Genomic DNA, 26708 nt, shown 5'->3' with positions numbered 1-26708 from the left:
TGAAAGCTGCAGTGTCACCTGATCGGGTGATTTTGGCGGTTTGTGGTTGATCTGGTCAGGTGGTGTCTTCAGGTGGCCATCATCGTAATTATCCGTCATGAGCTTCATCCGATTCTGTGTCTAGAAGAAAACAGGTTCAAGGCAAAAATCAGGCAAAAATGATTTTCTTGTGTTCGGGTAGCCATTTGTTAACAACTTGTTGTTGCAAATTACTTTTTACTTTTCATTTAAGGCTTTTTGCAAAAGTAAACTTGTCTTTTGTGAAGTGGAACTTTTGTTAAACTAAGTGGACGAACATTTTCTTACTCATTATGCTATTTTTGAGTAGCATGTACACCAGTCTGATGGGACTTTTTCATCTTCCGTCTAATTTTGGTAAGTGTTTTACTTTACTTAACAATTTTGTTTAAAATAAATGATCTTAATGTTGACACTAAATAAATAATCAAACAGCGCTGCTTTATTTGCCGTGTTTAGGCTACATGCTAGCATGCTAGCCTTCATACGAAGCAAAGAGTGTACTGGCCTGCTTTATTTTAATCCTTAAGTGAATGGTATTAATGTTGATATTAATACTTCTGTTTCTTGTTTCTTTGTTTTGTTTTAGAGAGCTGCAGCCAAACATTAAGAAATCAGCTTGCTGTGTGAAACTGAGTACAGGTTCATGGTTACTGTAAAGAGCTGTTTGTGTTTCATCAGAACTTTATATACAGTTTGTACAGTTTTGAAGATGTTTTCTTGATATATTGTATTTTAAGTAAATACTTCTGAAGTGAAATAAAAAAATTTTTTTTTATAATTCTGTCTGTTTTTCTATAAACATTTCTAATTGATATTTAAAACGTAATAAACATGAAAACTAAGAAGAAATCAATATTTTTGTCCATTGAGCTCAAGATAATAAGTAGAATTATTGGGAAAAGCAGTTGGTATAACAAAAAAAATAAAGTTTAATCAACTTGCTTTTTAAGTGTAATAACTTAATGTTTTAAGTTATGCTAACTCAAGTTTTTATTATACATTACCTAACTTTTTTAAGGCAACCGGTTTCCTCAAATTTTTTAAGTAGATTGAACTTATCCGGGCTTACAGTGTTCTATCAGCCTGCTGGGTGCTTAGGCAGATGTTAAAATCTGGCTGATGTTAAAATTGGCTGTGTGTCTGTAAGGGGTGGGACAATGGCTGGCTAATCGATGGCATCTGCATAATGAGATGGGGCATGATGGGGATTGGTCCATGACTTTCTGTGCAGTAAAAAGATCCCCATATGAACTCGCTTTGTGCATGTAAAAGGATGGTTGGTACTGCATGTGTTAGAGGAGGCTTGTGATGGTTGCAGCTCTCCTGGGTCAGGAGTGGAGGTCTGCAGCAGTAAAGATGAATTACAATTGGGTAATTGGAATTGGATATGACTAGATTGGGAAAAAAATTGGGAAGGAAATGAATAAATAGAAAAAAGTCCCTAAAAGGTTGACTAATCTAGGTTGGTATTATGCTGCTTTTGTCAAGGTGACCAGAATTCTTATTATTTATTTAAATATGACCAGAATTTCTATTATTTAGTTAATAAGGATACTAAAGAAAATCTTTAAACCACAAATACCAGCTTTAATAGCATTTTTTAAGGGAAGAAAGAATGGTGTCCAGTGGCAACCAACAATCAACTTGACCTTTAAGCAATGTCTGGTACAAATACACACATATGGCTCACTCTCCCTCTCAGCTAGAGCCCTATGACGTGGATCATACCTGCTGTTTGAGCTGCTGCACCAGACGGTCTTTCTCTCTACGCAGCTGGGCCACTTCCTCTTGCGTCTTTTTCTTTTTGGACGAGGACAGCTCCAGCAGCGCAATGTTTGCATCCTTTTCACTGATGGCCGCCAACAAAGCCTCCTGTCTGTAATGCACAATAAGCATGAGTTTAAAAAGGTGATGGTTTCAGTTATATCTCACAGGAACATAAGCTGGTTGAACATCATATTTTACAGTTATGATTATTAAATTATAACGGTTCTGCCTTTGTTTTTAGAACAGTTTGTGTTGCCTCAGTCCATTGGACATAGTAGCTGATGCAGCTTACTTCATCTCCAGCACCTCCTCCAGATGTCTCCTTCTTTCAGCCCTAAGGGTGGTCAGATGGGTCTCCTTCTCTGCCAAAGACTGCTGCGTGGATGACATCTTGGCCTTCATGGACTCAAGCTCCTGCTTTACCTTCTCCATGGCTCCAAGCAGCTCCTCCATCTGTTTTAGGAAGCAGGAAGCAGTCAGACAGCTCACTTTTATATGGCTAGGCTCAGTACAACACAGTTTAATTGCTTATAGTCTTGAGTGCTTGAGTTGTAGATGACTGGACTTCTTTTTTAGGTTCTTGAAGACGTAAAACACTAGAGGTTAAATACCTGGGACTCCCTATCAGCTTTGAGAACCAAGGAAGTTTTTCAGGTGAGAGGTGAAGCATCTTTAAGAACATAAAGAAGTCCATTGGTCTTCAACTCAAGCACTCAAGACTACCATGACCTGGACGACTAAGAATCTATACTAACCTAACTGCTTATACAAGTTTTTACAAGTTTTAACAGTACAGATAAGGGTAACATTGTCAATTCATTTAGGTTCATTTTATAGATATGCAGCATATACAGTGTATCACAAAAGTGAGTACACTCCTCACATTTCTGCAAATATTTCATTATATCTTTTCATGGGACAACACTATAGACATGAAACTTGGATATAATTTAGAGTAATCAGTGTACAGCTTGTACAGCAGTGTAGATTTACTGTCTTCTGAAAATAACTCAACACACAGCCATTAATGTCTAAATAGCTGGCAACATAAGTGAGTACACCCCACAGTGAACATGTCCAAATTGTGCCCAAATGTGTCGTTGTCCCTCCCTGGTGTCATGTGTCAAGGTCCCAGGTGTAAATGGGGAGCAGGGCTGTTAAATTTGGTGTTTTGGGTACAATTCTCTCATACTGGCCACTGGTTATTCAACATGGCACCTCATGGCAAAGAACTCTCTGAGGATGTGAGAAATAGAATTGTTGCTCTCCACAAAGATGGCCTGGGCTATAAGAAGATTGCTAACACCCTGAAACTGAGCTACAGCATGGTGGCCAAGGTCATACAGCGGTTTTCCAGGACAGGTTCCACTCGGAACAGGCTTCGCCAGGGTCGACCAAAGAAGTTGAGTCCATGTGTTCGGCGTCATATCCAGAGGTTGGCTTTAAAAAATAGACACATGAGTGCTGCCAGCATTGCTGCAGAGGTTGAAGACGTGGGAGGTCAGCCTGTCAGTGCTCAGACCATACGCCGCACACTGCATCAACTCGGTCTGCATGGTCGTCATCCCAGAAGGAAGCTGACGCACAAGAAAGCCCGCAAACAGTTTGCTGAAGACAAGCAGTCCAAGAACATGGATTACTGGAATGCCCTGTGGTCTGACGAGACCAAGATAAACTTGTTTGGCTCAGATGGTGTCCAGCATGTGTGGCGGCGCCCTGGTGAGAAGTACCAAGACAACTGTATCTTGCCTACAGTCAAGCATGGTGGTGGTAGCATCATGGTATTGGGCTGCATGAGTGTTGCTGGCACTGGGGAGCTGCAGTTCATTGAGGGAAACATGAATTCCAACATGTACTGTGACATTCTGAAACAGAGCATGAACCCCTCCCTTCGAAAACTGGGCCTCATGGCAGTTTTCCAACAGGATAACGACCCCAAACACAACCTCCAAGATGACAACTGCCTTGCTGAGGAAGCTGAAGGTAAAGGTGATGGACTAAACCCAATTGAGCACCTGTGGCGCATCCTCAAGTGGAAGGTGGAGGAGTTCAAGGTGTCTAACATCCACCAGCTCCGTGATGTCATCATGGAGGAGTGGAAGAGGATTCCAGTAGCAACCTGTGCAGCTCTGGTGAATTCCATGCCCAGGAGGGTTAAGGCAGTGCTGGATAATAATGGTGGTCACACAAAATATTGACACTTTGGGCACAATTTGGACATGTTCACTGTGGGGTTATGTTGCCAGCCATTTAGACATTAATGGCTGTGTGTTGAGTTATTTTCAGAAGACAGTAAATCTACACTGCTATACAAGTTGTACACTGACTACTCTAAGTTATATCCAAGTTTTATTTCTATAGTGTTGTCCCATGAAAAGATATAATAAAATATTTGCAGAAATGTGAGGGGTGTACTCACTTTTGTGATACACTGTATATTACCAAAGCCCCATACCATGTTCATCACTGAAAGAAACCAAATGGCCAGTTTGAGTAGGTTGAAGATAGCTCTACCTAATATACTGGTAACTCAATGTAAGTGAGATTTTCTGTAGCATTGCAATAATTTCTTTACACAATTGACACTAGCCTGTTTCTCCTGGTGGTTGCGTGCAGCCTCCTCCTGTGCCAGCACCATCTCCCTCTCTGCTGTCATCTGCACACTCTCTCTCAGCGCCTCCTCCAGCTCCTCAATGCGCTCAGCCTTCTGCCTTAACGATTCCTGGAATTGATAGGACACAGACCACAAGATGAGGAGCGTTAAATCTATACAGGCCTAAAGATTGAGTAAGTCCTGAGCCTGTTTTTTTTTTGCCAGTCACAGTTTTGCTGTTTTGTCTAAACAGTTAAATTTTTGATCCATCAGACCAGAAAATGTTTTCCTTGTGTTGTCAAAGTTGTTTACATACTGTTTAACAAACTCTAAGTGGACTTTCTCATGCCTTTTACTCAACAGTTTACTTGACAGGATAAACCTAATAACGAGTTGTGCCGCCCTTGCCAGTAACAAGTGCAATCAATTGTTTGCAGGAACTGGCTCTGAGTCTTTTACATAGCTGTGAAGGAATTTTGGCCCACTTCTATTTGCATAGTTGCAGAATCGTCTACATTAGAGGTTTTTCAAGCATGAACAGCCTGTTTAGAGTTTATTGGTAATTCAAGTCAGGATTTTGCCACTCCAAAACAAGCCCAGCATAATGTTGGTGTTTTTTTAGCCTTTCAGGGGTAGACTTACTTGTGGGCTTTGGATCACTGTCCTGCTGGAAATCCCAACTGTGTTTAGCTTTAGGTCACAAACTGACATTTTTCTTCAAGATTTTTATGATAAAAAGTAGAATTAATTTTTCCATCAATTCTGACAAGTCATCCAGAGACCCAGACCATCACAATTTCCATCCTTATGTTTGACTATTAGTATGATGTTCTTATGGTGCAATGTAGTGTTAGCTTTATGCCAGATGTAACAAGGCCCATGTTTTAAAAAAAAAGATCCACCTTTGAATCCACAGAATATTATCCAAAATGTCATTTGGGTCATCTTGATGTTTTGGCAAAATGCAAGACAAGCCTTTGTATTCATTTTGGTTAGCAATGGTTTGCTCATTGCATCTCTCTAATTTATGCCATTTTGCCCTGTGGTTCTTTGTGACCACCTGGATGAGACGTTGATGCATTTTTGGTAAAACTCTGGTAGGCTGGCAACACCACTGTTCCAGGTTTTCTCTATTTGTGAATAATGGCTCTTATTGGGGTTTGTTAGAGTTACAGAGCTTTAACAATGGCTTTGCAACCCTTTCCAGTCTGGATAATTTGGCGCTGTGTGCTGCTTAAGACCTTCTAGTCTGCTTCACATTGCCAGACATGCTTTATTTAAGCAGTGCTTAGTTTCAACAAGTCTGGCAGTAATCAGACCTGAGTTTGGCTACTGAAATTGAACCCTACTGTCAATTGAATTTGGAAAAAAATCAGGCAGGGCTGAACAGCATTTTCCTACAGTTAAATAAATCATAATTTATTTACTTGGGTTATATTTGTCTAATATTAAAAGTAGTTTGGTGATCTGAAACATATAAGTGTGACATGCCAAAACAGAAGAAACTAAGAAGACATAGTTTTTCGAGGCGCTTAAATCAGTGGGATTAATGGCTGTGCTCTAGGTATCGCACCTGCTGGGGGCCGTCACTGGCATTGCGCCCTCTGCCAGTCGGCTCCCTGTGTTTTCCAGACGGCTTCTTTCCGTGCTCCTTTACCTGCCTGGAAAAGGAGGATGTAAAATAAGCACAAGAACAGATATGACTTTACAAAAGTGGATGGTGTAAAATTACTGCACTGTAGAAAATAACACCTATACTAAGAAAAGAAGAGAATATTTGTTTGTTCAAAAAACGTTGAGTTGAGTTCTATGTATATTACTCTACACATTTCTTTTTTATAATAATAAAGATTGGCATTTCTGACCACAGAAATCACGCAGATTCTTACTGTGGCCTTTGTCATATCCACAATTGATTAATGTAAGCTATTCAGCGTGCCCCTGCTTACCTGTTACCCTAACCAAAAACTCTTGTATAACTCATATAACTTACACAGCTATACTGAAATTACACCACTGGCCTTCTGTCACACAGTCACAGCCTGGATCAAGTTTAAAACTCTTATCCTTACTTTACAGGCTTGAAGGGCTATGCTCCAGATTATCTTCATTCCTTAATTCAAAGCTACACACCGGCATGCTAGTGCAGATATCCAACTACAGGGTGTCCGATTTTTTCTTTTTCTTGAGATCTAAGCATGCTTAAAAGGTTTTACCAATAGTAATAACAGTTACTTCTTCATTACGTGAAAGTCTAAAGATGTACCTTTTTTACTGTACTTATATTCATATTTTCTATTTTTCTGCACTTTGATTCATTGTACCCAAACTGTGTTGTGTTGTGTTGTTTATATTTTATTTATCATCCATTGAATTAGTCCTCAGTTTAAAACTATCCCTAAGGTACAGTTTAGACCTCGAAGATTTTTCCTATATTTAGCTTTTAAAGCTCTCTGTTTCCATTAAGATGAGAACTTGTCTTCAAGCCTTAAAACAATGTTAAATACCAAAGAGTGAAACATAATCATCTTTAGTAAGCATATATTTATATGGAGTGAATTATTTTGTAACACAAGATATGCTAAATTTTACTTTCTATTTTTTTAGTGAAACTAAGTACAAATCAGTATATATAAGTAAATATATTTAATGTGATTAAAGCTATGTTTCTTTGAAAGAATTCTGGTTTACCCAGAATTATTAGCTAAAGGCAATTTGAGAACTTAATTTAGAACTTTTTTTTTTTTAGAACTTTTGTAGCCTAAAGTGTAACTAGAAGTTGGACAGGTTTTAAATGTCAAAAGAAGAAAGATCAAAAACATGGAATGTAAAAGTCAGGCAAGTCAATCCAATCTACCTATTTCAATGTAAATGTAAAACACATTTTTCAACAAGGTTTTTGATGTGTGATCAAAGTTGCACAAAAATTGTTAGCCTGTAAACCTGTAAACCTTTTTTTCTTTTTAAAAAAGTAGACCCGCCTATCATTAAGAATTTGTTTACAAATACATTTCAATGAAGACTGTAAGAATAAGTAGGCAACGGGTGGAGTGCTGGAGACACAGGTTCATTCTCGTCTTCTGTCACTGTGGGTGACCCTGACCAGCATAAAATGGTTTACTGAAAAATCACCTTTTTCTTCTTAGTAGTTTTGAGTAAACTGGCTTATTGTGTACTTTTCTCATAGACAGAAATGTGTGAAAGTTGTTTTTGATCATCCCCCAAACACTATGGATTATGTACATAGGGCTTCAGTTTAAAATGTTGTGGTATACATTTAACACAGAGGTAAATACTCATAGTGGCATGGTTGTGGGCTTGTGAGATGTCCATGTACTGCATGTACTAACCTGGAAGCCACACTAGGTGCAGAATTCCAGGTAACAAAGTGAAGAAGAAGGGAGACAAGAGCAAAAGTTCAAATGCAGATTAGCAAAAGCAGAACGAAAATAGATGTCAAAGGGTGTCCAGTATAAAGCAAATATCAAAAGCAAAAACAGAGGATGCTGTTGATTATAACGATGATTTCACAAAGACATGAAAATGTTTGAACAGAGACACTGATCTGACACTGACAATCACATTTAAAATGAACACCCCAATGAGCCAAATGAACAAGCTGACCTTTCAAGCTCACTGATCTTTCTGTCCTTGTCGTTCTTCTCGTTCTCCATCTGCCGCAGGATGTCCAGCAGTCGGTCAACTTCAGCTTGCGCTTTCCCAGACTCCTCTCTGTGCCTGGCCACATCGGCTTCCAGCGAGGAGATTCGTTTAGAGATCTCTGAGTTGACCTGTGCTTCCACAGCTGCATTCTGGGCCTGTTAATTATGTGTGAAGATGTGAACTTGCACTGCTATCCATGCCAATATGTCACAATACCAATCACAAAGTAAAGCAATCTCCTTATTACTCACCCTCTTTAGCTGGGTCTCTAGTTTAGAGCACTCTTCCCTCCTCTGCTCGAGAGCAATCTCTAAAGATTTTAGTTTGGAGTCTTTCTTTAGCCCAGACGATGCTAAGGATGATGCATGTTCCTTCAGGTCCAGCAGAGAATTCTAAACACAAAAATGAACACTTACAGACATTTACACATATGAATGAACTGGGAAATCAAACTAAGTAAATGTAATATAAAATTCTGGCAATGCAAAGTGCACATAAGATGCCTTTCTGACATTTGGGGCAGTAGTTGTGCACATCCTCAAATAACACCATTTATTAAAGGGCACTGTGACACGACTTTCTCAAAAGGCAACACAAAATACCAATATAAGCAAAAATGGCTTATAGGCTGTTGAAGACGATTAATCACTAACATTTTTTCAGCTTATTATTTCAACATTTTGCCAAAATTACCCATATACATCATTGTGTGCACTGTTTTTGTCTCTAAACGTCTAATATGCAAAGATAAAGGGTCCCTTTTGAGTCTGGTTCCTATAAGGGTTTTTTTCCTTATAATCATAAACTCATTAACGGATGGACCCAAAAATGGCATATAGGCTGTTGAAGCTTTTCTGCATTTATTTGCATTTGTAAGACATGTCCATGTTTCTCCATGTAAATTTATAAAAAGAATCGTCATAAAATCACTAAGTTCACATGGAAACCTACCACCCAAAGGGACAGGATGGTGATATAGTACTAGGCTTCTGAAGACTTGGGTTTGATCCTTTTTTGAAATGTTTTTGTCTGTCTGTTTACCAGATTTTGCCCAAAAACATGCCAGTTGTGCATGCTAGGTGTAAGAGAATGAGCATATGGTCGGTTGGGCCCTGTGATGGACTGTCACCCTGTCTGGCTTTTACTTCTGCCTTGTGTCTTGTGTTTCTGGGTAGAATCTTGACACACTGCAAGTCTGATCAGGATTAAGTAGCTACTAAAGATCAATTAATTAAATAAATGCAGGAATCCAAGATTCAAGGCTACGTAGTTTACCAGAATTGTGTGGCCTTGTGAAATAATTGACATGTTCTTTATTGTGGTATCTAAAAGCATTGGACACATGGCAGAAATACACCCTGCACTGGACAGTGCATTGCAGGGCAACACACATATACATTGTATCTTGGGCCAGTGTAAACCAGTCCCAATTCCAGTATTTCACCTTGGTGTTGAGGTTCCTATGGGGACAATTGCAAGTCTCATTTTGTTTTGGTTTCTGTTCCAATAGCATGTCACCACCCCTGATTTGTTCCTTTGTTCTCTATCAGCCCCTGAACAGCATCCCTGTTAATTTGTTTATTGGCCTGCTTGTGCTATGACTAGTTCTACAGACTTTGATGATTATCCTCATAATATGCTCACTGTCCACTATCTGCAAGTGTGTGTTGCCCTGCAATGGACTGGTACCCTGTCCAGGGTGTATTTCTGCAATGAGTCCATTGTTTTTGGGATAGCACTGGACCTACTGTAACCCTGATTATGATACAGCAAGAACAAATAAATACAAGTGGAAAGTGTGTGCTGGTGCTAGGTTAGCTCTCATTTTCTTTCTAAACAGAAAAACCCACCTCTCGTTCTGAGAGATCTCCCTGCAGCAAGCTCACTTTGTCCTTCAGCTCTTTCAGCTCCCTCTTACTACTCTCCAGGTCCTCAGTCTTCTCCCTCTCCTCTCGGTCCCTCTGCTCTTTTAGACGCTCGATTATACGTTCCTGTAATAATAATAATAATAATAATACATTTTATTTATATAGCGCTTTTCAAGATACTCAAAGACGCTTTACATAAGACAAATAATCAAAACAAATACGTACATACACCATACAAATCATAGTACAAAATCAAAATAGTACATCAACATCAAGAATAATTAAGATAAAAACAAAGAGAGCAGCATAAGACAGTTCATTAAAAATTAGCTAAATTATGAGAGAGAACAACAAATATAGAACAATTTCTTAAAATTAGACAGAAACAGGACAGATTTACATGCAATCAGGAAACTGAAAACTTTACAAGTTTTAGGATCTAGGACTTCACATTTCTGTCGTGATCTAAGTATAAAAACTATTAAAAAGAATAGCAAAAATAAAAGCATTTATTTTGTGTTGTTACAAGTTAAATGCCACTCTGAATAGATGAGTTTTGAGAAGTGACTTGAATTTGGACAGGTCAGGACAATCTCGTAGGTGTTTGGGGAGAGCATTCCATAAAGATGGAGCAGCTATGGAAAAGGCCCTGTCACCCCAGGTCCGGTGCTTGGTCCTAGAGGGTATGGACAGTAGGTTAGCCTCAGAAGAGCGAAGGCTACGGGAGGGAATGTGCTGATGGAGCAGGTCGGTGAGGTAGGATGGGGCCTGATTATGGAGAGCTTTGTGAGTGAATAGAAGAATTTTGAATTGAATGCGTTGAGCAACGGGAAGCCAATGAAGTTTTTGTAGAACAGGTGTAATATGATCACGGGAGCGAGTATGAGTAAGGAGGCGAGCAGCTGAATTCTGGATATACTGAAGTTTTTTTAGGATTTTGTTAGATGTACCATAAAGGATGCTATTGCAATAATCAATTCTGGATGTAATAAAAGCATGAATCAAGGTTTCGGCGGCAGAAAAGGAGAGTGATGGACGTAGACGTGCTATGTTTTTTAGATGAAAGAAAGCAGTTTTGGTGATGTGATTTACATGGCGGTCAAAAGAGAGGTTGCTATCAAAAATTACACCAAGATTTCGGATGTTAGAAGACGGAGACAAAGTGTCATTATCAATGGTAATTTGAAAATTTTTTGTGGTTTTTGCCAGGGTTGTAGGACCTACGATGATCATATCTGATTTTTCACAGTTTAATTTGAGGAAATTAGCTTTCATCCACAATTTCATTTCAGTGATGCAATTTGTCAGAGTGGAGTGAAGTTCAGTATTAATGGATTTGGAGGAGATGTAAAGCTGAATATCATCAGCATAGCAGTGGAAATGTAAACCATGCCGACGTATGATGTCACCAAGGGGGAGCATATAAAGAATAAACAAAAGGGGACCTAACACTGAGCCTTGGGGAACGCCTTGGGACAGTGGAGCAATGGCAGAACTACAATTGTTGATATTAACAAACTGTTGTCTGTTTATGAGATATGACCTTAACCACAAAAGGGCAGTACCAGTGATGTTGACAGAGGATTCAAGGCGGGACAGAAGAATGGAGTGATTAATGGTGTCAAAAGCTGCAGTAAGATCAAGGAGGACGAGAATATTAATTTGTCCAGAGTCTGAGGAAAGAAGAAGGTCATTTGTGACTTTGAGGAGGGCTGACTCAGTGCTGTGCTGGGGGCGGAAACCAGACTGAAATGATTCAAATAGATTATTGGAATTTAGGTGATCTTTGAGCTGTGAGGCAACAACACGTTCCAGTATTTTCGACAGAAATGGAAGATTGGAAATGGGCCGAAAGTTACTCATAATGTTAGAGTCAAGTCCAGGTTTTTTAAGTATGGGAGTAACAGCAGCCAATTTGAGTGATTGAGGGACTGAGCCAGAACTAAGAGAGGAATTGATTATCTCTGTGATAAGTGATGAGATAACTGGAAAACAACCCTTAACAAGTTTTGATGGAGCAGGATCCAAAACACAAGTGGAGCTTCGCATCCCTGTTAAGATCTCAGATAGGTCCAAAAGAGACACAGGTGAGAACTGAGACAGAGGCTGGGTAATAAATTGAGATGAGATAGGCGGAGAAACAGAGATGACAGGGGAAACTGTCAGAAAATTGTGGATATTCTCAACTTTTGTTTGAAAAAATGAGAGGTAAGAGTTACACTTGTCAACTGTAAAGGAATTGGTAGTATTGTCAACTGGTTTGAGAAGTTTATTTATTGTGGAAAAGAGAGTCTTAGGATTTGTTGATCCAGCATGTATGAGTTCGGAATAGTAAGTGGATCGGGCTGCCGTAAGAGCGTCTTTGTAATGTTGAAGATAATCAGAATAAATCTGATAATGTACTGTTAGACCGGTTTTCTTATAAAGTCTTTCAAGCTGGCGTTTACGGGATTTCATTTGGTGAAGCTCAATTGTGTACCATGGTGCGGAATGACTAAATGAAACAAATTTGGTTCTCAAAGGAGAAGTTCTCTGTAAGAGGTGATCAACTGAGATTAACCCTGTAAATTATACGTTGGGTCTTCAAGATGTCTGAACACTCTTTAAATGTTTCTATAGGTTGACTGTTGTCATTTAAAGGAACTGGACATGTCTGAAGACGGTTCCTACTCTGCTATGACACTGAAGCTCACCTTCTCGGCCAGTGAGTCCTCTAGTGTACTGAGAACTGTATCAGTATTAGAGGTGTCTGTCTGCAGAGACTTCACTCGTTCTCTCAAACTGCCCATTTGCTTCTCTTTGTCTCTCAGCTGCTCCTGCAGGTTCTCAATCTGGATAAAAGATGGAAAAAATATGGAAAGATGGAAAAGTCTAAACAACATAGTCTAGTAGTAGTATCTTTTTTCCTGACTTGCAAGTCAGTGTTTCCAAGTGGCATTAGACCCAAACCTGATTAGGATAAAGCATTTACTACGTAAAAATTCTCTTATGTTTTTTCCCCCTTTTTCCTGAATTTTAGCAACTTCCAATTCCCTATTGCAATTCCCTAGGCTGGCCAATAAGGGCCGCAGACAATCACCCGCCCCTTCTGATGTGTGAAGTCGCCAGCCACTCCTTCACACAAGCCAGTATGGAAAGTCATGATATACCCTGCTCTCGCCAACCTCCCTCAGACACGACCAAGCTCTTGAGGCTTGAACTCAAGAGCTCAAATTTTCTGTGTTGGTAGGCTAGCACAGTAGACTGCTGTGCCACCTGGGGCCCCTATTAACATTATACATACAGTTAGAGAGCATTTTTCCAAGATGACCCATATACATCAATGTGTGCACTGTTTTTTCTCTAAATATCTACTGTGCAAGGATGAAGGGTCCCTTTTGAGTCCTCTCAAGGTTTCTTTTTTATAATTAAAAACCCTAAGCTTGCTCATTAGGGGTTAGACCTGGATTCTGTACAGTTATTTTTTTTTAAAGTAGTTTATCAGAAATAAGTCCTATACAAATAAATGTGACATGACTTGGCCATTTTCGGCCAGCATAATGATGCAGGTGATAGAACACCCACTCTCAGCTTTCTTCTCTTTTCCCTGTGCCTGTGAGGGTTTCCTCCCACCTCTAAATATCATGAAGATATTGAATTGGTAGCTGTAAATTAACCCTAGGTGTAAATAATTGAGTATATGATGCCCTCAGATGGACTGTTGTTATGTTTAGGTACATGTATTTCTGTTTATGGGTGCAACCAGGGCACAGCAGTTAGTAAAAATAATAATTGAATGAAACAAGGTCTTACTTTTGAGTAATTTGTCCAGAAAATGTGTGAGGGTTAGTTAATGCAGTGCATATTTAGGCCTGGCCAATAGCTCAGTGCTTCACAAAAGTTTTGACGAAATAAATAAAGCTACATAGCAATATGTTGGGACTTTAATAAGGCCATCTAATTATTTGCAACCACCCGGTCAGAAACTACTGCTATAGGAGGCTCTTTTTAGAAGAATGGACACAATAACAATAACAGCATTGACATGTAAAAGCATTCCTGACCTTCTTCTGGAGCACTACAATCTTTCGCTCTTTGACATCCAGCATGTCCTTGAGATCATGGATCTCGCCGTTCAGTGTGCTTTTCTCTTCAGACATGTCCTGAATCTGCTTGCTTTTTTTGTTCAGCAGTGCCTCCTTCTCCTCCAGACGCAACCTCAGCGCATCCACCTGAGAGAGGATGTACGTTATTAAATCTCAAAAAACTTGGGAGAAATGTGTAAAAGTCATGTTTTTGGATGTACACCAACAACGCAGACAAGTCACTGGGTAGATTCCTACCTCTGTCTGTAAAATGGCAGCTCGCTGCTCTTTGGCAGTCAATGACTCTTTAAGGACCTCAATGTGTTGTTTACTATCAGAGAACTGATTAGTAAGAGTCTCAAGTTTGGTCTGCAGGCCGAGGAGCTGAGTGTCCTTCCTGGATAGATCCTGCTTCACCTGGTCCATCTGAATCACAGAAGACATTCAATGTTATCCATCCCTGCAGTAGTTTAGCATACATTTTCTCCAGGATGTTAAAAGATTGAATAAACTACCTTGTTCTTCATGAACTTGGTGTGGTTGCGGTACACCTCCATTTGCTTGACCTCCTCCTGTCGCTCTTCACAGGTGAGCATGTTACTGGAACGCAGCATCATGACCTGATCTTCCAGTTCCCTTAGTCCCCGTTCCAAAGAGCCGATCTGAGAGTCCTGTACACACCAACTAAAACCTTACCAGACATTCATAATTTAAAGACAATTTTGCATCTTTTGTTTCTTAATAGTGTATTTTAAATGTACCATTGACTCAGATCAGTAATGTTTTAACCTAATCTCTGACTAGAGCATTTGCAGTAAAGTATAAATGCAGTTACCACAAACAATAATTTATTTATACTGAGAAAAGAATAAAAAATATATTCAGCACTTACATAGTCTAAGGTCAGTTGTTTAAGCAGTCAATACAATTCAATGTAAACATGTGTTTAACACTTTTTTATTTTGTGTTAACATTTTTATGCTGTGTGGGTCTAACCACAAAACCTAGGGGAAATTGTGCATTTGTTTGTTAGGGCAGTCTTGTGGTTTTCATAACCTCTACAACTGATCTTTATCTGTGACTGAATAATTGGAAAATACATTAAAAAAAAAAAAAAAAACTTTCAGGAATTTCATAAATTTGTTTATCTACACTTGCAATAAAAATATGACCATCTGCTGGGTAAAAAAATTGGTGATAAAGGTTACTACGGCTGGTGACTTCTTTGTGCTCTTATAGTTTAAGCTAGTTTGACTGCACTCATTAAAACGTACACGAAACAGTGGTCTTTTTGCCAAGAGCCACCTTATGCTAAGAGTAAATTTGTCCAGATCTGTTCAGAAAAATGTAATCCAAGAACCACCAAAAAGTCTGCCATGAATTAGAAGTGACATTGTTCACTGTCAATGGAATGTAATGCTGGATTGATGGATGATGCAGTACATGTGCACAACATCAGCGAGCATTTTAATTAAGCCAAAGTCCATAAATAAAATCCAAATAACAGGCACAAGTCAAAACCAAGAGATCAAACACAGTGGAGTATTTAAAACAGAAACACAAACAAATGACAGGAACTAGAAACTATGACCGGTTTCATGACATGACAGGAACACAACACAGGTACATAAAATTACAAGGAACACTTTGTACACTTGGGGTATTCAATACTCAGCCCTGAATAAAAGAAACACAAGAGGTATAAATACACAAACTATTCAGCAAGACAATGAAGAACAGGTGTATACAATGACCAGGAGCAAATAAAAAACATAGGGCATAGACAGGGAAGGAGACACAGTGCACAGCGGGCAATGCTATAGGAAATGCAACTCTAGAGGGTAAACTGGGGAGGATGTAACAGAGTGCTGTAAATCACTCTGGGTTTAGAAGTCGCCATGCAAACAAATGCTTTACTACATAAATCAGTTTGGTATGAGATCTATCTTGTCCTAGTCATCTTCACTGTTAGAGCTGAAACATTATAATTTGAATTCAATGTTTCATAGGTACTTTGTTTACTTCCCAACACAATACAATAATCATGATGATTCCTCTCAGCTGCTCCCATTAGGAATCACCATAGCGGATCATTTATTCATTTATTTTCTGTTTTACCACTGCATTATCCTGGTCAAGGCAGAGTTTGGTCCAATTAATTTGGCAAAACGCAGGAAACACCCCTGATGGTTTGCCAGGCCATCACAGGACAGGCATACACACAAATACTCACACACACTCAAGGCACTTCAATAACTTCAATTGGCTTGTGAGAAGTGGTGAGAAGAACTGGAGGAAACCCATGCAGAAATAGGGAAAACTTGCACACTCCACACAGAAAGGACCCACGTCATTGTTTGTGGTATTCGCACATACACAGTTTATAATAGATATAGATTATGTTGGAAAATGCTCCAGCTGCTGTACCTTCATCTCAATGACAGTCTGCAGAGCTTTGGTTTTTGTAGACTCAGGTGTTCCTTCGAGGCGTCGATGAAGCTCCTGAAATAAGAAAAACACGCCTGGCACTTTGTTCACACCACAGCCAGAAATAGAGCTTTCAGATGTGTCATCAAAGCTTCCAGGGGAAAACATGTCTGTTCTTGGGATTTGGCTCAACATTTTATTGCTCAGCGGGTAAATGTAAAAGCAAATAAGATCCCCTGCAATCTATATACGCTATATGGACAAAAGTATTGGGACACGCCTTGTAATTTTTGAATTATGAATAAAGATATGGTTTAAAGAAACTCCAGTGGTCTGCACAAAGCCCTGACCTCATCCCCACTTAACGGCATTGGAATGGACTGGAACAACTGATAATTTCTTGACCAACTCTTTGCGCTGAAAAGGCACAAATTCCCAAAGACATAAGTCTTGTGAGAAGCTCTCTCAGAAGCGTGGCTTTTGTAATGTTGAATGTGGTCTTAAACTAACATTTTATTATTCATAAAGTTGTCATGTATAGTTGTATAGTTATGAAAATATCATTGTGACGATCAATTCAAAAGGTTTTATAATCCCTTTGCTGCAAATTTCATTAATCACTGAATTTTTTTAATTTGCGTTAAAAAAGTTATGGGCAAATGTGCAGAGATCACTTTTTTGGACTACAGTGTATATACATTTTATGTAGGGTGTAACTGCATAAAGAATGACCCATAATAATGCATAGGTTGCTCACTTCTCGTAAGGCCACCATTTCCTTATCACGCTGCTCCAACAGATTTTCCAGGTGATGTGCATGCATTTCAGCATCAGCCAGGCGACAGGTAAGCTCATGGTCCTCCTCACTGGCTTTGCCTGATGGCCCTTTGTTGTGCAGCATCTCCAGCAGCTTTTTGACCGAGTCATCGCGGGCGATCAGTGTCTGTCTCTGCGTCTCCAACCGTAACTCCATCTCCTGCAGGGTTCGACGAAGAAGGACAAGCTCACGGGCCTGCCTCTCCTGTTCTTCACCCGGCTCGAGAGCCAGAGGTTCCCCCGGCGGCTGCAGCAGCTGGTTCAGGTCACGCTGAATGCGCAACTCGGCCTGCAGAGCCTGGACTGTTGTGTGCAAGTGCTGCCAGGGATAAGACAGAACAAGAGAAATGGTAACAAACGTCATGACAGAAGTGTGTGATTCAATATAACATCTGTTCATTTACCATGTTCATGTCTTTTATATGTTTATTTTCAATTGTGGATTTATAATCTAAACTTTCAGTGTGGAAGAACAAAGTTAAAATTTGACTACACAGTAAAACCTGCTGCTCTCACATATGGCAGTAAGTTTTATCTAATTGCTTTTAGTAATTGTTTTATTCTGTTTATAGAGAATTTAGAAAAAATGAGACGTTCTGTGACATTGAGCAAATATATTTTATGCCATATAATTTATTAAAATCATTTTAAGTTAAAAAATGTTTTATAAGTTTATGAGATAATACTGATTTTTGTGACTTTATGTGCATAACCTTTTAGCAATTTAAAGGCAATTTAAGCAATTAGAATGCAGAGAATGTGGGGCTATCTGATACTCACAACCTTAATATCAAAATTGTATTAAAACAGGATTTGAAGTAGTCAGTGTGGGTGCCGCACAGGTTCTTATCCTTGATTTTCACCTGTTCTTTTTTTAATGCATTTTCTCCCCTTTTCTCCAGATTTTTAGCAAGTCCAATTTTTACCCAATTGCGTTATGCTTCCTCTCTACTGGTGCTCTGCACCGATTGTGGTGAGCGAACTGACACACACACCCTCCGACACGTGAGTAGTAGCCGACTGCATCTTTTCACCTGCACAAGGTGAGTTCTTATGCAGATCAGCCTTGTGCACAGAGAGCCACACCCTGATTGCATTATTCCTGTACTCTGTGCAGACGCCATCAATCAGCCAGCAGAGACCGTAATCGCATCAGTTATGAAGTCCCTATCCCTCCCTCCCTGATGAACAACAGCCAAACGTTGTTCATATGGCCACCCAGCCCAGCCGGATGGCAGAGCTGAGATTCGATACAATGTATTCAAAATCCCAGCTCTGGTGTGCTAGCATATATTACCACTGCGCCACCTGAGCGGCTTTTCACATTCTAATAATGTCAGCAAGAGTAAGAAGATGTAACAAGAAGCAGAAGATGTGTGATGCCCTGTGATGAATTGGTGCCCTGTTCTGGGTGTATTTCTGCCTTGTGTCTGGTGTTTCCATGAAGAATACTGTTCTACAACAATGGCTCAGGATGAAGCACTTACTTTGGATAAATAAATAAATAAATGAAAATGTATCTGCCACAGTAAATACAACCACCCCTGAGCAAAACCGTAAGCTAAAAGCTGATTCTTGGACAAAAGTACTTCAGGGTACCATTCATTATGTCATCAATTCTTAGGTTCCATCAAAAGGATAATTAAAGCAAAAGCTGAGGTATTTTAGATCTGAAATTAGCATTTACATGTTGAGCTACATTGTCAATTCTTCTAAAATAGCTGCTTAAAAATTTGAAAGATGGTTTATCTAATGTACACAAAATTCTACATTTTTACACGTGTTCCACACAGCACATATACTATTATACTGTATTTTCTATTATTTTTTTACATTTAACATTATAACTATAAAATGAATCCTAAATAACAAAGGAGGTAGCAATCCATTAGCCAGACAAATGTAAGCACAGTGTTTTGTGTACTGTGGCGAAGGAAAGGGAGGATGGAGCCCCCATGTGGACCGTTAGAAAACTCAGTTTTTTTGTACCACACCCCAAATAGTACACAGAGAACATGAGCTGTTGGTAAACCTGTAGGTAAAAAAAAGTCAACAGCTTATTTTATTAATTTTTGAGGGTTTTTTTCTGAGCTGTTAGTCATTAGTTTAATTTTACCCATTGCATCTTTTACCCAGTGCACCCATTTACCCAGTGCATTTTTGCCAAGAATGGGAAGAAAACCCAAGCTGTAACCTCACTGAAAGGATATATATCCACCAACAACAAGTCTACAATAAATAAAAAGCTAATGGGTGTCAGTGTCCACAGTCAAATGAGTTTTACATGAACAAGGCTAAGCAGCTGCTGTGCAAGAAAGAAGCCACTGCAGCAACAAACTTTATTTAATTTTAAAGCAGGGGTTTTCTTTATTGTGCCGCTACCTTTACACCAATGGTGACGTAAAACTTATTTGGCTGTGGACAGTGACATCTGTGTTACATCAGCTTCGAATTCATGGTTCTTGGATTACCGCTAATCCAGACAAATTTTTTTTAGCATGAGGTGACATTTTGTGTATTCTTTCAGACCTTGGCAAGAGACCACTGTCCCATATAAATTTTTATTAAAGCAATGAAATTAGTTTAAACAAGCACAGTGAAGTCACCAGCTAGCCAATCATAATCACTAATATGTAATCAGGCGGCAGAACTTTCTACACACGGTGGCTCGGTGGATAGCACTGTCGCCTCACAGCAAGAAGGTCCTGGGTTCGTTTCCCATGTGGAGCAGTCTGGGATTTTTCTGTGTGGAGTTTGCATGTTCTCCCCATGTCTGTGGGTTTCCTCCGGGAGCTCTGGTGTCCTCCAGCAGTCCAAAGACATGCAGCCTGGTTAAATGGAGATACTAAAAGTCCCCCTAGGTATGTGTGAATGTGTGTATGTGTGTTTGCCCTGTGGTAAAACAGACAATGAATGAATGAACTTTCTACACAACCACAATAGTAATCTAAGTTGTTGTATGTAAATTTCTGACCCAGCATATTTTCAGACAACCTTTTTTCTTTTGGCTGCTCTCATATTAAGGGGTCACCACAGTGAATCTGGTCAGCATACCAGATCTGGCATAGACCTGGGTCCTGTTGCAGTCCTCCTATTTTTATTCTGGCTTTGGACCTGCACTGAGAGTGCACTGACAAGTGCACCTTCCAACTGCTAGGGTGTTTCCGCCATCCCCCTTGGACATTAACCAATTAGGTCCATGCAGACAACGAACAGGATGATAGAACTGGTGAGATTCAAACCCCAGATCCCCGGATCTCAGCGCTAGTGGGCAAGCATTTACTGCTGCGCCACCCGAGCTTAATTTTTTTTGAAAGCCTTTTTAAAAGAATGTGTTCCAATTATTCAGTCACAGAAAAAACTGAGAATCATTAAAATCCCTAGACTAATGAAACATCTTTTACAATGTGTGTACACTTATTTATTTTAAATGTAATGCGCCACCAGACCTGCTGACATCTATGCTTGACTTTCGTGCTTTTTTAGAAACCTAATGTTCTCAGTTCGGAACAGCATGTTCCTAAATACAGGACCAGAACAGCAGTTAATGAGCAATTACTTAATAACATACACACTCAATTGGGATATCGAAGAGTAAGTTCTAATTAAGCTTAAATAAGCATCCTGCCATTTGCCAAATACCACATACTAGTAATCAGTGTCCGTGTATACTGTCTGTGCGAATTTCTGTGTAATTTTAACCACAACTGAGCAGCATGACAATGCCTATCGCACCTAATTACACAGCCGACGTTAGCTTTCTGCACTACGCCCCTTCATCTGTCAATGTGACAAGACAGCCATGTTACTGTGAATCACAGTTTGAGACTAATCACCAAAATGAGAGGGTTCTGCATTCACCAGCAAAGAGGAAAGCCAGCAAAAGACTACAGTAAAATCACTGCCACCAAGCCCATCTCAATCCAGCCTTCAAGAAGCTCTAAATTCTGCAAACAGCCATCTTCTACAGCTGAAAGATACCCTGCTCAGCATTCAGTTGGCCCATATTAGCACAGTGTAGTGTGGGCAGCTCTTCTTTAGAAACAGGAACAAAATGGACATGTCTGGTCTCAGCTGGCCTATTACACAGTTCATGAAAAACTGGAGTCATGTGGAACCGAGGCTGACCTTTTTCCTTTTTTTCTCTGCAAATCTGGAACAATTGTTTTAAACAATGGTGTTAGGTTTCCAAACTGTTAGGAGAATTGGGTAAACAGGATGTCTGGAGATTGGCATGAAATACTGCTTACTTCTGTTATGACAATAAAGCCTTATAAAAATGACAAATCCGCATCTGAAATATAAACATGTCAAATAAAAACAGTGAAGAGTGTGAAAGGCGAACATAGTGATTTTAAATGTTTATCAAACATGTCATATGCGTATGATATGATTATTTGTAAATGATAAAATATTAGGTCTAGATAATCCATGTATCTTTATCGTCTGGCTCTGTTCAGCTGAGTGCAGTATACATTCAGCACCAGATCGATTAGCGCTCACAAAAAAATTACTTTTTGTTTAATTAACTCAATCTCACTCTAGAAACATGACAGAAATCTAGTCAAACAAAACAAATTTGCAGAAGATGGCCAGCGAGTCTAAAAACTGCTCCACTTTGGATTGTTCTGATTTGGATACATCAAATTCCCTTGTGCACTCTGGCATGTTTGCATGACACACTCGCCGGCCGAAGAGGGCTGCAAGCTGGCACAAGCCTTCTATCCATCAAGCCAACTGTGTATGTTGAGCAGGCCGGTGGTAAAGCTAAGACTCGAACTTGGGTCCCTGCGGTGGTAGGCTAGCACATTAGACTGCTGTGACACAGATTATCATTAAGCTATTTTTGTCAGTGTGGACATACCATATATTGAATAAATAATTAAGGATTATGAATTTTACTTTAATTCCACATAAAGAGTGTCATTTAAAGTAATATTATCTCACAGAAAAAAGTAATAGTGTGGCTGGGTGGTGCAGCGGGATATTCCACTAGCTCACCAGAGCAGAGATTCTTAACTCCTCGATTCGAAACTCTGCAATGCCACCAGTCGGCTGGGCGCCATTAGGTGGGCATAATTGGCAGTGCCTGCAGCAGACACTAATTGACCACCGTGTCTGCTAGGGCGGGATGACCAAACTATGTGGGTGGGGTCTTCAAATGCTGTGTAAAGACCCTGGTTAGCGCCTGTGCAGAATGCATGGGCGAAAAGAAGGAGTCCACTAGGACTGCGCACGTGTCGGAGGAGACGTGAGCAGCAACATACCCTCCTTAAACGCAGTCAGGGATCCCCAGCAGCAGAACACAAATTGACTAGGCTAAATCGGGAGATAAATGGGAGAAAATGCATAAATAAATAGAAAAAAAGTAATATTAATGTGGGAACTTATTTATTAGTCAAAATGGTCAACAAGATCAACTGATCTGATCTGATGATGTTTGATGTTGAACTAGAACTGATGAGGCATGCGTAACTTGGCTTCCTGTCCGCTCATGAATGTAAACAAAGTGTAAAACATGACGTTAAAATCCTAATAAACAAACCATTAGTCAAAATGTAAAAAAGCTAATTATATTTACAGTTAATGCAAAATACATTCGAGAATATTCACAGATACCCCTCACCTGAGTCTCATCCTGTAGGGCACGGTACTGCTCTTTCCACACTGCTATCTTGGAGGCCTCATCCTTGCGCAGCGCCCTCTCTTTCTTCAGCTCGGGACTCCAGAAGGTCTTGATGGAGCTCATGGATGAGCTAAGCTTGCTCTCCTTTATCTCCACCTCCTTGCGCAGTAGTTCATTTTCCCTCAGCACCTCTTTCAGCTGGGCCTGCAGCTCCATGATGGTGTTATCTCTAGCCTGGCGCAGCGAGTGAGGTACAGTGGACGCCGCATGGAGCTCGCCGCCAAAGCCTATGGAGTCTGTGGACACTGTCGGTACCATGGCCATGTCGGGCGTGCTGCCTGTGACCGCTCCTCGCACGCTGTATGGGATGCTGCCACCGAAGCGCCCAGTCATCACGACGGTCTTTGGGATGTCAGATGAAGTGACAAGGGCTACCTCGTTGTCACTCATGTACATAGGGCCAGACGTAGCATAGGCTGCATTGAGAGACTGAATGTTTTCCATGGAAAGGGTCTTTCCTCCAGAGCCACCAGGTCCACCGTTGCTGCCCCCCATGCTGTTGGTGCGGCGATGTCCCATGCGGGGTGAGCGTGGCAGGCGGGGAGAGCGACCCGAGTTTGCCTGGCCGCTCCGGCTCCCGCTGTGATTCGTGTCTATTTTGCTCACGGAACGAGAGCTTCCGTACATTTTGACTGAGTATGAATTGTAGACAAACTGAACACAGGACTGATTTATAACACACCCAATCTCATGTTACCAAGCAGTCATTCTTCTTGGTGTACTCTTGCTTTCCTGTTCGCACTAGGACAGCAAGGACAGTCTGTAACTAGCGTGGCCCACCTACTGTGACCTGCAAAAACATAAAATGCACAGAATGACAAAATGCTATTAGATATCTGTAGAGAATTATAGTCTGACAGCAAAGGACATGGGTCACCTACTTCTATCTGGGTCAGAGGGAAAAAACACAACAACTTAGCTCAAACATACTGGCTACTTTCTATCCTCTTTATAAAACAATAGACAGCTTTGGAGAGATGAAAATTAAAGCTCTTTGGTTAGTCACCAGCAAAAGAACACCAGGCCTAATGTGAAACATGAAGGTGATAATGATCAGTCATGTTTTGCTGCCTTGAATCTGTGCAGGGCACAATGAAATTAGAAGACTATTAAGGCATTATGGAGCAGAATGTACAGCCCGGTGTCGGAAAGCTATGCCTCAGTCGCAGGTCATAATCTTTTAGCAGGATAATGATCCAAAACAAACATCAAAAGCACCCAGGAATGGATAAGAAGAAAACATTAGACCACAAGTGTCCAAAACTTTTTTGTTGGGGGCCAAATGGAGTAAAAAATATGCAAACACCAGCCACGACTCTTTTGTAATAAAGCAAATATAAATATAATAGACCTACTTAATTACTAACTATTACACTTAATGATCTTAATGATCCATCTTTAACAGTGTTGTGTAAACTAAGATTTTTGCCGATTTCACTCACCTGTTTATAATCCTATCTGGAAGATTATTATACTTCTTTAAATTAAATGTTCCCACTCCCAATATTTATTTTCCCAACACACCTGAAATCTTTTGTATTCACTCTCTAGTTTTCGTTTATTTGGAGCCGCATGATTATCCAAAAAAGTGGGAACAATAATGTAGGTGTAACTTTAATGTTTTAAATTGGGGGAAAAAAGATGGGGATCATTACAGATTTGTTTTATGCGATAGTTTTTTGGTCTTTTGAAACTTGATTTGATGGCATTGTTTCAAAATTTTGGTTTTGTAATTGTTTATATTTGTAATAAACCAGTGCACCATTAACATCTACTAAGTTTCATATTACATTGAGTAACACTGAAGTAATAAAAACACTATAAATTGAATTACAAATTACTTGTACTGTATATGATTTCTGAAAAAAAATATATAGATATATACTGTATATAGCCTCAGAGAAGGTACACTGTAATACTTCAATTTCTAATTAAAAAATGCCAGGCTTTTTAAGAAATGGAACTACTAAGCACACCATACAAAGGTTTTACTGGTTTTTAATAATGCTGAATGAGTTTCTATATTATGGTTCTTTAAGAGCTTAACAGTGAAAATAACACCAAACTTGTTTCCAAATCATACCTGAGGGAATATCATAGATTAAGGCTTGTTTGTGGCCTCAGGACTGGTCTATTCACATTCACTAAGGAATACATTGTTTTAAAATAAATTATTAAATGTTATAGGAAAAACATGACCAGAATCTTAGTTAAATTTGTATGGTGAAACAATGCAATGCCATACAGCACACAAGTAAATCAAAATAATAGTAAAAAAATAAATGAATAAAATCTGGACCATACCCAAATTGAGGGTGACCTTGAAGTTAGACAGAAAACAACTGTTCATGCATGGAAACCCGGTAGTCCAAACTTCCAGCCTACCATTGTCTCTAATATATGTAACAAAGGGTTAACTTTAATAAGCAGCTACCACAGTGCTTTTCTCTCTGCCCATATATCCTATAAAACATTTTAAGGCACAGATTTGACATGCGGAAACCAACATGTGCACCACCACCAACGAGTCTTATTAAGGTGTTGGACCACCACAAACCGCAAGAACATCTTTCTTGCTGGCATAGCATTTACAAGAGTAAAGTCAAGTCATGTTTATTTATAAAGCGCCTTCAAAGACCTCAAGTGTCATCCAAAGCGCTGTACAGTAAAATCAGAGCAAATCAATGACATAAATTACAGTAAAAGACATACTATAATACTATAATACATATAATAAAAATCTATGTAAATAAAACAGTTGGCACAGAAAAAGCCATGCCAAAACCCAAAACCTGTGAAAATAAATAGGCCTTCAAGTTGGATTTAAAACTATCACTTGTAGGAAGCGCCTTAATAAAAAGTGGCAAGCTGTTCCATAGTTTCGGGGCAGCCAGAGAGAAAGCCTGATCACCTTTGGACCTCATCTGAGTGTGTGGGAAAGTTAAAAGCAACTGGTTGGAAGATCTTAAAATTCTGGAGGTTGAATGGGGGATGATAAGATTAGATATATAGGATGGGGCTTCACCGTGGAGACCCTTAAACATGAATAAAAAAACCTTAAATTCTATACTGTATTTTACTGGGAGCCAATGGAGGACAGCAAGGATCGGTGGGTCTGCCAAGACTTTAAACTGTACTAGAGGGATATAACATGAGTCACTTCTTTCCAAATATATTTTCTTATTTGGTGTTTTGATAAAAGTAGTAATAAGCACTAAATAAGATTAGAATCACAAAATCTCTCACAATGATTTGATCGTTTTAAGATTTGATAAGTGTACAGACCAAATGATATACTGGATTGCAATGTGTTCCAACATGTTAAACAGGTGTTAAGTCAGAATAAGTTTGTATTGTTTAGCCCGCACAGCACACTAGAGCCACCCCACGTCCTTACTGTAAGGATCAAGCAACATTTCACACATTTTATACTAACCAGATAAGAAGTCCTGGTGAACAAAGCCATTTAGATCAAAATTAAGATAAACTGGGCATGCTCACCATTTTAATACATTCCACAGAACGTGGTTTAAAAAACACTAATCAATATATTGTAGCGTCGCTCTAGGGGCCCGGCACAGTGGTGTCTAAGCTCACCGTAGCCGTGTATCCCGATGTTGGGAGTGGGGTGGCTGCGGTGAGGGTTGGGTAAGTAGCTTATATGTTTGTCTGTTGTATGAATGTATGTGTGTATGAATGGGTGTCTGTCCCTAAACCACTGAATGAACTGCCAAAGGCAGCTCACTTGCGGCCCTGACGCTATCCTTCCTGCTCGCCGGCGCCACAATATAATGTTTGAGGTA

At 39.7% G+C, this 26708-nt stretch overlaps 1 protein-coding gene across 1 annotated transcript in view; it reads right to left on the bottom strand.

Annotated features, from left to right (window-relative positions):
• The window catches only part of erc1a (ELKS/RAB6-interacting/CAST family member 1a), a 28515-nt gene extending 4983 nt beyond the window's left edge, over window positions 1–23532 (bottom strand). The window contains exons 1-16 of the mRNA XM_063000059.1: window positions 22846–23532; window positions 17161–17538; window positions 16404–16478; window positions 14492–14647; window positions 14235–14402; window positions 13956–14123; window positions 12606–12743; window positions 9895–10035; window positions 8296–8436; window positions 8006–8199; window positions 7732–7743; window positions 5955–6042; window positions 4379–4510; window positions 2081–2241; window positions 1750–1897; window positions 19–120 (exon numbers count right to left, since the gene is read on the bottom strand). Coding sequence (XP_062856129.1) covers window positions 19–120; window positions 1750–1897; window positions 2081–2241; window positions 4379–4510; window positions 5955–6042; window positions 7732–7743; window positions 8006–8199; window positions 8296–8436; window positions 9895–10035; window positions 12606–12743; window positions 13956–14123; window positions 14235–14402; window positions 14492–14647; window positions 16404–16478; window positions 17161–17538; window positions 22846–23532 — 2889 coding nt within the window. The remainder of the gene's footprint in view (window positions 1–18; window positions 121–1749; window positions 1898–2080; window positions 2242–4378; window positions 4511–5954; window positions 6043–7731; window positions 7744–8005; window positions 8200–8295; window positions 8437–9894; window positions 10036–12605; window positions 12744–13955; window positions 14124–14234; window positions 14403–14491; window positions 14648–16403; window positions 16479–17160; window positions 17539–22845) is intronic.
• Between the last annotated feature and the right edge of the window lie 3176 nt (window positions 23533–26708).

Source organism: Trichomycterus rosablanca, chromosome 8 (assembly GCF_030014385.1).
Source record: "Trichomycterus rosablanca isolate fTriRos1 chromosome 8, fTriRos1.hap1, whole genome shotgun sequence".
Classification (NCBI taxonomy): domain Eukaryota; kingdom Metazoa; phylum Chordata; class Actinopteri; order Siluriformes; family Trichomycteridae; genus Trichomycterus; species Trichomycterus rosablanca.
This window is presented reverse-complemented; position numbering and strand designations above follow the sequence as displayed.